Source organism: Camelina sativa, chromosome 9 (genome assembly GCF_030686135.1).
Source record: "Camelina sativa cultivar CO46 ecotype springtype chromosome 9, ASM3068613v1".
In the NCBI taxonomy this organism is placed as follows: domain Eukaryota; kingdom Viridiplantae; phylum Streptophyta; class Magnoliopsida; order Brassicales; family Brassicaceae; genus Camelina; species Camelina sativa.
Window position 1 is genome coordinate 22,018,675 of NC_141888.1, and position 15,380 is coordinate 22,034,054.

Here is a 15,380-nt window from a genome sequence, read left to right on the forward strand (position 1 = left end):
GGTTCGATGGCTCGATAAGTGAAAATAGAATTTATAAAATCTATAAACCTATATATTATTTACTAAGTACATCCGAACTAACCTAAACGAAATCGAACGGTTTACCTATTGTCTAGGCCTACTATTGTTTTTCCTTGCTGCTTAGAAGTAAAGATGTCATCACAAGAGTAAGAAAGAATTACTCAAATGTACTCCAAAAGTTGATTTATTCTTTATATCTAACAATTTTCTAAAAATTGCTCAGATATTTAGTGTTCTGGGTGTAATTACAATTTACCCCTTGGATTCATTTTTTCGATTTTGATTAAAGAAAATAATAAAAAAATACACATCAGCAAATTAAAATACACGTCATCTTCCATAATCCACGTCAAAACCCAAAAAAACAAAAAAAAACTTAACGGCTGAGTTATAGTATTTACAGGAAAACGAAAGGTCTCATCGATTCATATGACGGCTGAGTTATGATGTTTTGTGGCTGAGTTACACAAGAAATAATCTGAAAGCAAGCAGTTGATTTATATTACTTGACGACTGAGTTATAGTATTTACGGGAAAACAAAAGGTCTCGTCGATTCATATGACGGCTGAGTTATAATGCTTTGTGGCTGAATTCTCACAAGGAGTAATTTGAAAGCAGAAAACGAAAGGTCTCGTCGATTAATATGACGGCTGAGTTATAATGCTTGACGCCTGAGTTATTACACAAAATAAAACAAATGTATTACAATAATACTACATCAGACAAGTTTTCGCAGTGTGTCCAACTTGTTTACATCGAGAACATGTGTTTAGCTCATGGCTTAACGCGTTAAATCAGTAGTCATCAAAAATAAGCTTGTCGTGTGTTGTTTCTGCATCTATCTAAACAATTCTACACCCTCTATCGTCGGTGTTAAATACATATTTGTGTTTCTTTACCCATTTACCGGGAACAACAATTACCGGAACTTGATCCATGAAAGAAAATGAAGAACAAGGTGAAGAAGAAGTAGAAGAAGAAGGTGAAGAAGAAGGTGAAGAAGAAAGTGAAGAAGAAGTAGAAGAAAGGTGAAGAAGAAAGTGAAGAAGAAGTAGAAGAGCAAGGTGAAGAAGAAGGTATAAACCATGTAAATAGTTCACTTATTAACCAGTTGAAGAACAAGAGTTGAAGGAACGACGTTTCGTATTTCCGGAGAAGAAAGATGATGACCTGGAATGCTGACATGGATGATGCGTCCGACGTGGCAAGTCAGCCATCAACCAAATTATAACTCAGCCTAAATATAACAGCCATCAAACAAATTATAACTCAATCACAACATTAATAACATTACAATAATTAAAAAGCAAAAAAATGGCTGTCAAATTCAGCCGTTTCATCAACTGAAAATATGTAACTCAGCCGTATCGTTTAATAAGTCAGCCGTAACTGAATAATATTCTAGTAATTAATCTTTTGCTACTAAGTCAGCCGTAAAATGGCCAAGTTGTACGATAAGTCAGCCTATCACGGCTGAGTTACAGTTTTTAACCATAACTCAGCCGTAACTACATCTCATAAGTCAGCCGTTTTTCATAACTCAGCCAGCCGGAAAAAGTTAATTCAGCCGTGTCGTAGTGATAACTCAGCCAAAATTTTGACAACTCAACTATCGGGTGAAAACTCTGTTGTAAGGACGGCTGAGTTAGAGCATAACTCAGCCAGATTTTAATAAGTCAGCCGTAACGCTTGGCTGAGTTATGTCCTATAACTCAGCTGTCATTACCTCTATAACGCGTTATGGCTGAGTTATTTAATACATGTCAGCGATTTCTGACGTAGCGTCTGACGTGATAATGGCATTTTTGTAATTCCTTTTTCTGGTAACATAAAACAAGGACACGCTGGATTTTGAAAATAGCCGAAATATTCTAGTAATAAAATTTTTTTTGTAGATTCTGATAATCCCCTTTATAATAAAACGGAAGTACACAACATTATTTTGTAGACTATATAATTTTAATAAGTTGGTTACAAATAGGTTATACATTAATGATAGATTAATTGGTTATAAATAGGTTATACCAAAAATTTTAAAGAGAATATTCTAAAGAATCATATCATCTAACTTACTATATTAATTTCCTTTATTAAATTATTCATCAAATAAAATCTTTTGATATCTAACTTAACATATTAATTTATTAATTATAATTATACTTCACTTCTCATTTTTATATATGAGTCTATTTTGTGAAACAAATAAATTATCATATAATTTATTATAATTAAAAATACTTTTATTTCTCGATATACCATAAGTTGATTTTTTAAAAACAAATATAAATTGTTCAATCTATAAAATATTCAAGCTTTAGTAATATTATTCTTTAAAAATAATATATATTGAATTAAAAATTTTATTGAGTAACGGGTCAAAATTTGAATATTTAAATTCAAATTTACAAAATTATGTCTTATAATGACATTGAAGTCATGATGTAGAATATACATTGTTAAAACAACTTCACATATATAACATAATACAACATATTAAAATTTTATTTTAAAATATAAAATATACAAAATTTTGTATAAAATAAAATTTAACCAGTGTTATAGCACGGATCCTTATCTAGAATCATTAACAATATAAAATTTACAAAATAAGTGTCTTTTTTCAATCAATCATATTTAGCATATAATTTTATTACATAATGTTTTATCTAAAAAAAGTTTTTTTTAAAAATCACATAAATTATATTTTATATAAAAATTACAATATAAATAAAATAAATTTCAACCCGTGCTCTAGCACGGGTCTTAATCTAGTATTATCTAAAATGTATAACATCTGAATAAAAGTAATTAATAACTACGGTGAACTCAACATGCCTTTTTAGACAATAATACATATTTTTCTTTAACCGGGAGTAAGATTCTCCTATGTCCTCTCCGGTTTAATACCCCAGCGACTAATGGAAACACACACATTCTTCTAAATCGACATCTTTGCACAGCTTTGTTTCCATATGCATATATTTTCAAGTAAAAGAATATCTTTCCCTGAGGGATTTAGAAAAACCCTCCTCAACCTTTTTCACAATCTTCACAACACACACATACATTTATTTTAATAAAATTACACACCCCCTCTCTCTTCACCAGAACAACTCCTTCCAATCTCTAGCCTCATTTCAATCGGCCAGGATAAACAGATAAGAGAGTTCACGGCCCAATTCGGGCCTGCACGGAACCAGGGAGTTCACCAAGAATCCATCTTGGACAAGTCGCAGGAAAGAAAAATAGATCAAAATTTATGAGAATGAATGTTCAATCTTGGTGTGTAGAGTAACGACGAGGTCATGTGCATCATCCAGGAGCTTCCACACATCTAATTGTCCTGCCATACTATGACACTCCCTTAGAATCTCATCCATGCTGTTGTATTTCTCTATTATAAGTTTCCTTCTTTGCAACACCGAGGCCGCTATAGCATAGAGCACCAAATCATCCGTTGGAGGTGCACGCTGCCTTATCCTGCTCCATGCAGATTTCCCCATCCCTGCTCTGATTGCTGCTTGATCTGCCCACATCACTTCCCATAGACAGAGTGTCTGATCGAGTGTTAGCTCTCGTCTGAACATCACTACAACCATTCTGTACACAAAGAAACAGTCTTCAGCTTGGAGTTTCTCTAAGTGCCTGTAAAGCTGAGAGTCTTTGGATTTGATTATCTTTGAGACTATGTTGAGTTGTCTTCTGATTCCAACCTCGTCCAGTCTGAAATTGTGACGAGCTTTCTTCATGAACCCGACGAAGCACCAAAACACTTCATGGTCATCAGGGATTACAGAGAGTATAGGAGAGAGAAGATCGCTCATTCCTTGGCAATACCCAATGTCAGGGTCATACAAAGCATAAGCTTCAAGAACAGCAACTAGCCGAGCAGCTTGAAATATTTTGTACGGTTCCAAGTGATTGTAATCTTTTAGCCCGACTGCTTCAGCGGCACGACATGCTCTGTCCTCTGATATTACTGCCTGAGATGGAGAATAAGGGGTCCACTCTGAGTTAGCACGCACGGCATCTAAACGAATGATACGCTGCCACGTCACAAAATCCTCTTCTGTCCTGGGGATAGTTGAGTTGGCTGGATAGGTACTACTCACATCTGGAGTATCGGAAGAGTAAAAGACCTGTACCACTTCACTCCCATCTGAAGAATCAGAATCTGATGACTCGGAATTGAGTGTAGAGATAGTAGCATTGGTGATTCGTCTCGAACTACTGCCGTCTCTCTCAACTGTACACGAAACTTCACTCATGTACCCGATATCTTCAGTGATGTCTTCATCACTTGAGAGAGACTCGCGGGCACTGACAACTTCATCAGAACATGAACTGTCAGTGTCTTGCACTTGAGGCCAATCGTACTCATCTTGGATAGTGTCACTCCCCCTGTTTAACTTAAGAGTCCCGTTATTGTGTTTTTGAAGCCGTTTGCACTGCCTGCGTAGTCTCTCATACTCCTTTCTGCATTTGTCAAAATCAAAACAGATGAGCTAGAGAATAGATTTAAAAGTACAAAACTTTCCCATGTAGTTATTCAATCGGTCTCTCTCACCTTCTCCGGTTTCTTATAGTAACTCTCTCTTCTTTCGAACTATTAAAACCGTACCTGTTTTGTAAAAACGTAAAAATCAGCAAACGTAAAGAAAAGAGGCAAAAGAGCTAGCAATAGATGCGATTGTTGCAATAAGATTCACCTAAAAACAGAGTTTTTGACAGTATACTTACACTCCAAGAAGGAATGGCCACACCTCCAGCCGAATGCTGGGCTCAATACCCTACAAGGAAATAAGAGAAAAAAAAACATTCTTTAAAAATCAACAACCCACAAAACGGTTGTGACAGTGAACTGAAGGAGTCCATGGAGCTGTGAGACTCACTCTACTTCGAACTTTCTTCAATAAATCAACTCCTCCATTCCGTAGTCTACCGTCGGGATTAAAGAATCTCTTCCACTGCTGAGGTCTGAGTGGCTTCTTCCTTTTCCTCCGGGACCATGGTGATTTAAGACGTGTCCTGAGTGAAAACAAAAACAGTGAAACAAAAGGTTACAATGTGCCTTACTTGTTCTCAAGAATAATTGAAACAAGAATTATCCAGAAATAGCCAATCGAGTTAAGAATATTTACAATCATCTAAAACAGCAAATTTGAAACACACTATTAAATCAATGTAATCGTCGATGATCAAGGAATCAAATCTATGAAGGAGATGAAGTCTAACAAAGTCAATTCAAGGCAATGGATTCGAGATCTAATTCTATAAAATCAAAAAAAAATTACCATATAGAAATTGAGGTAAAAGACTAACCGATCAGAAGAAGAAGAAGAGCAAGAAGCAGGAGATGAAGAAGCAACAACGAAGAGAGCAGAACGTAAATGGATCCACGAAGACGACGAAGAAGAAGAAGCTGGAGGAGATGATAATGGCGATGAAGGATTAGAAGACGACGACGTCGTTTGAATCCTTCTCAGAGCTTTCATCTATATATATATATATATATATATATTCCCCCAATCCTCCTCCTCTCCCACACGATTTTAAAAACCTAATCAAACGGTTTCCTCCAATCTAACTCAAAAGCAACCCAATACCTTGAAACAGACGACAACTTCAAATCTCCACCGCCGCCGCCAACAATACCTCTCCTCCGACGAAGACCCGATCAAGTAAAAATTGAATATAAAAAAAATATCTTTATACCGCCGTCCGTCTTCTTCTTTCTTCTTCTTACACAACTTGCTTCGTCTTCTTCTCCGTCTCCGTCTCGTTTACTTTTGCTGTTTCTCTCTATAGAATAGAGAAACGTGGGCTTACTTGTAAATCTCTCTCATCTCTATAAGAATCTAAATGAGGAAGAAAAGAAAAAAAAAAGTCTTGAAAGAGTAATGCGACTGATGAGAGAGAGAGAGAGAGAGCTTAATGGTGGTGGTGACTTTTTTTAGTTTCTCTCTCACGAACTCTGAAACCTTTCTTTTATATTTTTAACTCCTTTTCTTTCTTTAGTATTTTGTTTTGATCTCTGATTCTTTGATTGTTTATGTTTTAACCCATGTACTTTCATCTTTTAATGTCTACACCAGTTTATTCCATAATCCATATCATGATTATTTTGTCAATTTCCCTGTAAATTAATTTATTTTATCATTTCATCAATATCAATAAGAAATTTAAAACCACAAGCTATTTTCTGTTAATAATTTTTTTTTTTTCATGTTTCTAGAAAGAAATATACTTTATGTGTTTCTTACTATAAAATGTTTTTTTTTGGTCATACATCTTATAAGTTATAGCATTTTTTTTAGAAAAAATTTATGTGTTTCATATTTAATACTATAAAAATGTGTTTCATATTTATTATACATTAGTTTAATATTTAAAATTATATTTATTATGTACTTTTTTATGATTGGTTCGAATTTAAAAAAAAAAATAAATACTATAAAATTTAGGTTTTTAAACTAAAACATCTTATATTTTGTAATGGATGGTGTACAATTAACCTAACTAATTGTAAACTAGTTGTAGTAGTTAAGTATGAGTAAATAATACTACTACATTAAAAAATAATTGTTGGTAGATTGTAAATGATCTTGAGATAATGGTTTCCCAACGAGTGAGATGAAATAATTCCCATGTTTTCATCAACCGACCAAAATCAAGCACATGGTATTAGTTATTAAAACATTTAATTTTGTTTCTTAGTACTATAAATTATGTAATTGTTGTTTAGGAATCGAGGTACATAAACAGTTTTGTTAATACAACTAACCGAACAAAGACTCATACTATGTAGATTAAAGAATCCGTAATATGTCTCTAGACAACAATGATGAAATTGGTTCTACGCTATGATTAATAATTAGCTATATAACAATTACTTATGTTTTCAAATAGTAATTTTTTCTTTTGCTTTTATGTGTCTCCTGTTTTTGGTTATAATTTGTCTTATTGACCAAAATCAATGCTGCCCTAAGTATTAGATACCTATCATTTAGTATAACAACAAACGGTTCGATTACGCTATTATATACAGTATCAAATGCAAAGGAAGGATTTATTTATTAAGCTCAAATTCAATGATATGACTCGTTAACCACTTGGATTAGGTTTTTGGGAATATCCCAGATGCAAAGTATCACAATTTATTCCACTGTTCGGGTATATACCTATACGTAGAAATGTTGGATCCGGTTTCTGATTTTGTTTTTAGTTTGTTATTTTTTTTCTCTCTCTGTGGATTCTTGAAGTATTATTGTACCCAAATTGACTGTAACGACTGAAAGTAGAATAGAGTTTATGAATTAGTGCCACTAATTATTTATTTTGATATAGGCAAGCATTTAATTAAATGTATTGAACAATTTTAAATAGGCTTCTATATTAGTTTTAAATTTACTTTGGATCGGATTAATTATGTTGATCCATATTTACTTATATGGTTTTCTTGCATCAAATATGAAGAAAAAATAGAGGATTCTTTTCTTCCAAAAAATCAATGGAGGATAATAATAAGAAAAATAAAGCAAAACAATACATACCTCTTTCATAAATAAAAATTAGTCTGGTCAACAAAAGCAGTCGCATGTATCCATTTTTGTCTGACAAAATATTTCAAAGAAGGTAAAAATGCAAATGTGATTGTCATGAAGTTACTCTCACATACCATACGGTCCATAAAACATGTAATTGATGATGTGTAGTGCGATTAGCTGTTATTAGAACATAAAGATCTTTTGGTTAAACCAAATTGAAATGACTAAAACCGAAACTACAAAAACTAATAAATTTAATTATTGATCTATATACGTCTGACCTCTTCGACCATCTTTTATTATTTGTATAATACAGGACTTCATTATATATCTCCGTACGTCATCCAACCGGCAAATGGATGTTGATATGTTCTTAAATAATAACCTTAGATTTAATTATATCATTATCATCTAGAGTGGAGTCATGAATCTGCACAAATTGTCTCAATAATTGTAACGATGGTTCCGTTTAACAAAAGTAGCACCTGACCTGGTTGATACTTTTTCTTATGTTTTTTCTATTTATTTATTTTGAATCACCGGCCATGACAATATTTTTTTCTAACAAAATTCATATTTTTCTTTTATTTTTTGTAGGAATCAAAGAAAAAAATTATATGTGCTGATGAATATCTGATGATGAACAAATTAAAAACACATGGTAATAATCACATGTAAGATACTGTTTAGTTAAATTCGAAATATTGGGGATTGGTGAATTCAATGTTGTGGATATGTTAGTTTAGTGGGAAAAGATAAAATACCAAAGATAGATTCGTTGCTTTACAAAAAGGGAAAGTAAAGTATCGTTTTCCATATACAATACTTTATTAGTTGCTTCGTCTGAATACACTATGAATAGTTGAATACAACTATATTACTAATATTGTTAGCAGAATTTTTTTAACTAATGTTGCCAAAAAATAAGTATTACTGTACATAACTGTTTGAATTATAAAAAGAACGAATATGCTCAAACTAACTAACGAATTTTCTTTTGATTAAGCAAGATAATATTGAGAAGCTACTACTTTTTAATGAAGCCAGACATACATCATCATTCATCAGAGTTACTCTATAAACTAGCATTGGTTGAAAGATTTGATAAAGGTCAATAAATTATTTGAGGTACAAGATTTGATATAGAATTAAATTCACTGCCAATAATCATTACATAAAAAAACTATATGTAAGAATATTATCCAGTTGCAATTGCAACCATCTAAAATTATTTGTTGTCGGAATTTTAGATACTAATGTTACGCATATGCTAATCAAATAATATAAATAAACTATATAACAGTTTGTTGGGAAAAAAACAAAAAGAAAAGAAGAAGATACAAAAAGGGCATGCATGTTACTTATATCTGTTGAGTGTTGAGTCCTGTATTTGTGAATTATTCGTAGATACAACTAATAGTTAGATATGTATACTGTGATCCATCGATCATGTGAATTAGATTCGTGTTCTCGCTTTTGTCTACTCGTGTCTTTCATTGTGTGGACACAATCATGGTGTCTCATATAAGATGTTTACAACACTTCTTTACTTGTTTCACTATATATTAATATTTGCACTTAACAAAAGAAGAGAAAAATTTGTAAATTAAATAAGCAATAGATTCGAATCCAATTAGTACATATACATGCACAATAATTAAAATCAATAAGCGGTTAAAAAACTAGCCATACCAAACCGATTCATTTAATAAGACAAATAAATCAAAGGATGGAGCACCAGCCATTAGGGAGTTTAGACGCAGCAGCGTGGTCAAGGAACCAGACGACTTCAACATCAGCGGTTAGTCTACCAGCTGGTAAGTTCTTGGTATGATTAAGAGCAGCCGCAACCGAATCAGCCTGTTCTTGATCACATACGGCCATAACATTGTAAGAAGCACAATTGATAACCGGTAACGTGAACGTGATCCTTTTTGGTGGCGGCTTAGGTGAATCAGTTATCCATGTGACCCATTTCACTTTTTCATTGATCTGATCATGTCCCGGGAATAGAGACGCCATGTGACCGTCAGGTCCCATTCCTAGAAGCTGAAGATCGAACTGTGGAAAACCAGAAGATTTGTATGTTCGGATTATGTTCTGGTTCACCTTTTGTTTGAGGCACTCCTCGTACCGTTCAGCAGCGAGCTCCGCGTTGCCTTCGGCTCCGAGTCCGTTGTCGATAGCGTAGATGTTTTCAGCTGGAATCGGAACCTGGATGTTGGGATAATATATCGTTATGACTCATGAATGGCAGGCAACTTTGATACTATTTGTCGTCAAATATCAGACATCTATGTTTTACTTTTATATGTTATAATGTAATGTTATTTTGTTTTTGTCAAATCATATCATCTCGTCCTAAGTTATAGGAGTACTAAACTACCATTGCTTGATCCCTAGTTCATAAATTAACAATATAGTTGCAGTATTTTTGTGATTAACGGCACTTCTTAAACACCACTAATCATTTTTAAAGATATATAGAAGTTTATTATAAAACAGAAATTTCAATTTTTAGTTTGGAACGTGTATTTGTACATGTTTACCTTGGAGAGAAAACCATCGTAAGCGAGCTTATAATTGCTATCCGCATGATCCCAAGCACAAACCCTCTCGTCGACCCAAAAGATGTGCCACTTAGACCACTCAACTGAATCAATATAAGGAGCTCCTAACAATTTCCTATGAAAGAAACCAAAAAAATGTAAACTATATAAGTTTGGGAAGAATCAACAAATTCAGATTGGTATTAAATATTGATAAGAGAGTTCTGTATTCATAAATCATGAAACGGACCAGAGCCAGGAGATGAGGTCGCCCCCGGATAGAACCACGGTGAAAACTCCTCTTTCTTTGCAGAATTTGGAAGAGAGATCAGCTATGTATTTCGCCAGCTCCACCGCTATTTCATTCTTTGTCTTGAACACCCTCCTCTTCACCGGCGCCATAGATGATGATGAGGATGGATAATTATTGTGATGAAGATAATGATGGCATCATACAAGTGGAGGGTTCTTGCTAAATGAATGTGACAAGTTATTTGTTTTCTTCTAAAAAAAATCTGTATAAAAACTACCTCTATATTGATTCTTTTTGTACGTGTTACACGAACAGTATCCAAATGCATATTATACCTTTCTCTTGTTTGTAGTTTATTCATTTACAACCTTTTATTATTCCTTTCGTCGTTATGAATGATTGATGACTTTCATGTTTTAGGGGTTGATTTGCCATTAGTTGGCGTAGGTTGTTCAGTTTAAGGTTTAATTAAAGACGACAAAAGATATTAGTAATAAACAATTAAGAAATCTAATCATTTCCTTCCTTTTCGGAGGCAAGACATTAATCTCGACATTAATCCTCCCATAATCCTAACAAAGCTTATTTGGAATCTCAAGTATTATTATTTAATTTGTTTTGGGTTTTGGGTTTCATTCACCAACTCCTTCTGGGCCGAAGATGAGTCCAAACCCAATAAAACAAAATAAAGAACAAATTGTATTTTTTTTGGTAGAAGAGGGGGAAGCAAGGCCTCCCCGTTTATTAATAAAAGAAAAGAAAATACAAAGTACACTCTGACTGTCCGTACATGAGTGCACCCAACATCATCGTCAAATAATAAACCTTGAATATCAACAGGACTGACATCAAGAGAAAAAAAACCTAAAGGAAGAGAAAACGCATAGTTCGCTAATCCGTCTGCAAGACAATTAGCTTCCCTATACACGTGACAAATACGGACTAACCAGTCCTTTGAAATCAAGCCATAGGACAAATGTACTAGGAAAGACAGGGGATGATTATCATTAATCCCTGAAGTTAGAAAACCAACCACGACCTTGGAGTCCACCTCAAGCTCCACCCGTGTATAACCCTTCTCCCATGCCATTACCAACCCGTAATAAACACCCCAAAGTTCTGCGAGAGGAGCTGAGCAGAAACCAATATTCAAAGCAAAACCCCCAAGCCAATTACCTTCACCATCCCGGAGTACACCTCCCGCTGTCGCCTTACCAGGGTTTCCATGTGAGGCTCCATTCGTGTTCAGTTTTACCCAGCCAACCCGCGGAGGAGACCATGCTATAGGCCGTTCCTCACGACCTTCTTCGGAACGCTCACCACCCACTGCCAGAAACGCCATATAGCATTCCTCTGCTAACTCCTTTAAGAAGCGGACTCTGTCACGAAAATTTCCCAACCCACCAAAAATATCACCACACCTCCACTTCCACCCCCACCAAGCTGCTCCTGCAAACAGGGTAGCCCAGGAGTAAGTTCCCCTTTCTGTAGTTTCATTCAGATTAACAAATAACCATTCCAACAGAGAAGTGGCAAAGAACGCAGTGCGCCTACTTGGCGGTACGAGACGCTGCCAGACCCCTGCCATGGCTGGACAATCCCTCAAAACATGTAAAAGTGTCTCCTCTCCACTACTGCAAACAGAGCAAAGACTGGAACTGCACAAGTGTCTGCGAACTCGTTCAACATTGGTCATTACCACTTGATGAGCAACAAGCCAAAGGAAGCATCTCACTCTCTCTGTAGTCTTCACATGCCAAATACAGTCGAAGAATTTGCTCATATCCTGCTGGGGACCATTCGCCTGGCACATCAACCGATACGCCGAGCTTACAGTAAAGCATCCATTAGCTGTCTCTCCCCACGAGAGACGATCCCGAGCACCAGTAACCGTATCAATTACCACTGATCTCAAACAAAGTTGCACCGTTTCCGACAAAAAAGGGGCCAATGGATTCAACTGCCATCCCGTGGCATTCTGCCAAGCATCCCGAGCTTTCATCTCCATCCAAAAAGACGGTACCTCCGCCGTTACCACATCTAACAGTGGCGTCTCGAGAAACTATTTGTCACGCCAAAAAAGTATTTCACTCCCATCACCAATTACCCAACGCAGTCCTGGTAGTACCGCTTCTCGCAGCCCCACACATATACTCCGCCAAGTTGGAGACCATGCTCCTTTAGCCACCAACCACGATCCATCATGAACCCTACCCACCTTGTACTTAGCTCTCAAGATGCGTGCCCACAGGCTGTTGGTATCATGAAGTAAACGCCATCCGATCTTGCCAAGTAAAGCTTTATTCATCTCTTGCGTTTTACGAATTCCCAGACCGCTTTCACACTTAGGCAGACATACAGTGTCCCAAGCTACCAAATGGAGCTTCCGCTTCTCACTCCCACTCCCCCAAAGGAAACTTCTCGAGATCTTGTCCAAAGACGCCCATACTGATTTTGGTAGGCATATAGTGCTCATTAAGTGGATTGGTATGGATGACAAGACAGCCTTAGTTAGAGTTAACCGGCCCGCAAAACTCAGAAATCTCCCCTTCCAACCTGACAATCGTGAAGAAACCTTCTCTAAAACCTCACCAAAAGTTTCTTTGTTTATTCTTTTATGAAGGACCGGCATCCCAAGGTACTTCCCCAGATCTTTAGTAGCTTTAATCCCACTCACCTCACTTATCCGTTCCGCAATGTCACGACTTACATTCTCAGAAAAAAACACTTTTGACTTCTCCAAGCTCACTTTTTGTCCCGAGGCTAAACAGAAGCGCTCCAGTACCTTCCGAATGACTTTTACTTGTGCAACCGACGCTTCAGCAAAAAGAATAAGGTCGTCTGCGAAGCAAATATGCGAGAGTCGTGGACCCCCTCGCGACAGAGTAATAGGCTTCCATTCCTTGGCATCCACTGCCAACTCAATCAGATGGCAAAGTCTCTCTAAACATAGGACGAAGAGGTATGGGGACAAAGGGTCCCCTTGTCGAAGTCCTCTGGACGGCCTAAACGGTTCTGTTTTTTCTCCGTTCCATAAAACAGTCATAGATGGATTCACCACACACTGCATAATCCAACCCCGCCAGGCATCAGATAGACCCGCCACACGCAGAGTGTCTTCCATGAAATCCCATCGAACTCGATCATAGGCCTTCTCAAGATCCAATTTCAGCAACATCCAACCTTTCTTCCCTTTCTTCCTTCGCATCGAGTGCACTGCCTCTTGGACCACCACTATGTTGTTTGTACTCAATCTCCCTGGAATAAAGCTCACTTGAGCAGGACCAATAAGCTTAGGCATCACTCTCTTCAGCCTGGTAACCATTGTTTTTGTAATCATTTTGAATAACACGTTACATAAGCTTATAGGTCGAAATTGAGTCATCAACTCTGGTTTCGCTACCTTAGCAATCAGAACAACTAGTGCATCGTTCGCCTCAGCAGGTAGAGCCCCCGACTCAAAGAAATCCATGATAAAACGGACCACAGAGGAACCTACCACCTCCCAGCTAGACTGATAGAACCCCGGGTGAAAACCGTCTGGACCTGTCTGTAAAAGACTCGGTTTACTCAATTCTGCAAGCTCCCCCTGAGTTAACTTCTGAAAACCTATCTGTAAAAGACTCTCGGCTTCTAGATCAACCCCCTCCAGTGAGTACAGTTTCTGATAAAAAGCAATCGCCATTTGCTCTAGTTCTTGTACATCCGAGACCCAGCCTCCCTCATCATTTTTCAGCATTTCGATACTATTCTTACGCCTTCGGATAATAGTTGAGGTATGAAAGTACTTTGTATTTCTCTCCCCCAGAGCAATCCACTTCTCCCTTGATTTTTGAAACCAGAGAACCTCCTCTTGTTCCAAGACCAAATCTAGTTCTTTAATCAACCCTTCTTCCTCACTCAGTAGGTTATCTGACTGATGGGCATCCAGTTGATCTTGAACCCTTGTAATCGCCGCTGACAAATGCTCCTTCCGTCTCTGGATATCCCCAAAAACTTCATGATTCCACTTCTTAAGCATAACTGTCAATCTCTGCAGAGCTAGTTGTGTTGTAATCTCCGTATCCCAGGATGATGTCAACATCTCTTTAAACTCAGGATGAGACAACCACGCAGCCTCAAACCTAAACGGTCTCCGCCGTGGATCGCACCGAACCTCCGGGCTCAACTGCACATACAGAGGTGCATGGTCCGATGCCAAGAAAGGTAAGTGAGTCACCGTAGCCTCTTGCCATCGTAGACGTGTCTGAGCACAGCACAATACCCTATCCAACCTCTTAGCCACATAGTTGGAAGCCACACGCCCTCTCCGCCATGTAAACTTGTTCCCCTTGAACCCCATATCGATTAGGGAATTAGAATTAATCCACGAGCCAAACTCCAAAGAGTCCGGGGACAAGCGACCATTACCTCCGGACCGTTCGTCTAGCCGTACTACAGTATTAAAATCACCACCCACCATAAACGGAACATTAATCCCCTGAATCACTTCTCCCAGCTTATCCCAAAGCCCACGTCTTCTAGCTGGAGTAGGAGCTGCATAAACAACAACAATGTGCATCGGATTCACTCCATCATCTATCCTAGCATGAACAAACTGGTCCGAAGACTCGACAATTGATACCAAACCGACCTCCGTACGCCACAAGAGCCAAATCCCTCCACTTTGTCCTACAGCATCCACACGAAAGGACTGGTCAAAACCTAATCCTTGACAGATGCGAGCTGCTCGATTCCCACCAGCATGAGTTTCAAACAAAGCGAGTAACTGCGTCTGAAATCTCTTCAACATATACCTAATTGACCGCATGAAATTGGGTTTATTGGCCCCCCGGTAATTCCAGAAAATGCAATTCATCATTACACACAATAAGTGGTATAGAACAACCGGGGGAAACAATTATTCCTTCCGGAGGGTAACCCCTCCATCCAATGATTTACTCAAATTGTATTAGCAAAAGTTATTTAGGATATCATCTGTAATTGTACATTTTGTTTGATAGATATCT

The 15,380-nt window shown here is 37.0% G+C and overlaps 2 protein-coding genes across 3 annotated transcripts; both read right to left on the reverse strand.

Annotated features, from left to right (window-relative positions):
• Positions 1 to 2,983: 2,983 nt before the first annotated feature.
• Positions 2,984 to 6,066, reverse strand: LOC104774455 (rab GTPase-activating protein 22-like). 2 transcript variants are annotated; one of them, XM_087467613.1, is made up of 5 exons: positions 5,345 to 6,066; positions 4,915 to 5,050; positions 4,763 to 4,812; positions 4,590 to 4,643; positions 2,984 to 4,498 (listed from the first exon to the last, which is right to left on the reverse strand). In XM_087467613.1, the coding sequence occupies exons 1-5, from the start codon at positions 5,515 to 5,517 to the stop codon at positions 3,280 to 3,282; spliced, it is 1,632 nt and encodes a 543-aa protein (XP_087323739.1). In that variant the 5' UTR covers positions 5,518 to 6,066; the 3' UTR covers positions 2,984 to 3,279. The 2 variants fall into 2 exon arrangements, with proteins under 2 accessions (XP_087323739.1, XP_087323740.1); XM_087467614.1 differs by having other exon boundaries at positions 4,732 to 4,812; positions 5,345 to 5,983.
• A 3,091-nt stretch (positions 6,067 to 9,157) lies between these two features.
• Positions 9,158 to 10,634, reverse strand: LOC104711444 (putative 6-phosphogluconolactonase 2). Its single transcript, XM_010428143.3, has 3 exons — positions 10,369 to 10,634; positions 10,119 to 10,254; positions 9,158 to 9,783 (listed from the first exon to the last, which is right to left on the reverse strand). The coding sequence occupies exons 1-3, from the start codon at positions 10,518 to 10,520 to the stop codon at positions 9,292 to 9,294; spliced, it is 780 nt and encodes a 259-aa protein (XP_010426445.1). The 5' UTR covers positions 10,521 to 10,634; the 3' UTR covers positions 9,158 to 9,291.
• Between the last annotated feature and the right edge of the window lie 4,746 nt (positions 10,635 to 15,380).

Bases quoted from the DNA above. Each gene is read 5' to 3' on its own strand.
- LOC104774455 (XM_087467613.1), bottom strand. From the start codon at position 5,517: ATGAAAGCTCTGAGAAGGATTCAAACGACGTCGTCGTCTTCTAATCCT. The intron at 4,644-4,762 runs GTAAGTATACTG...TTTACAAAACAG, and splicing joins TGGCCATTCCTTCTTGGAGT to GTACGGTTTTAATAGTTCGA. The intron at 4,499-4,589 runs GTGAGAGAGACC...TGACAAATGCAG, and splicing joins ACTATAAGAAACCGGAGAAG to AAAGGAGTATGAGAGACTAC.
- LOC104711444 (XM_010428143.3), bottom strand. From the start codon at position 10,520: ATGGCGCCGGTGAAGAGGAGGGTGTTCAAGACAAAGAATGAAATAGCG. The intron at 10,255-10,368 runs GTCCGTTTCATG...TTTCTTTCATAG, and splicing joins GACCTCATCTCCTGGCTCTG to GAAATTGTTAGGAGCTCCTT. The intron at 9,784-10,118 runs GTAAACATGTAC...CCCAACATCCAG, and splicing joins ACGATGGTTTTCTCTCCAAG to GTTCCGATTCCAGCTGAAAA.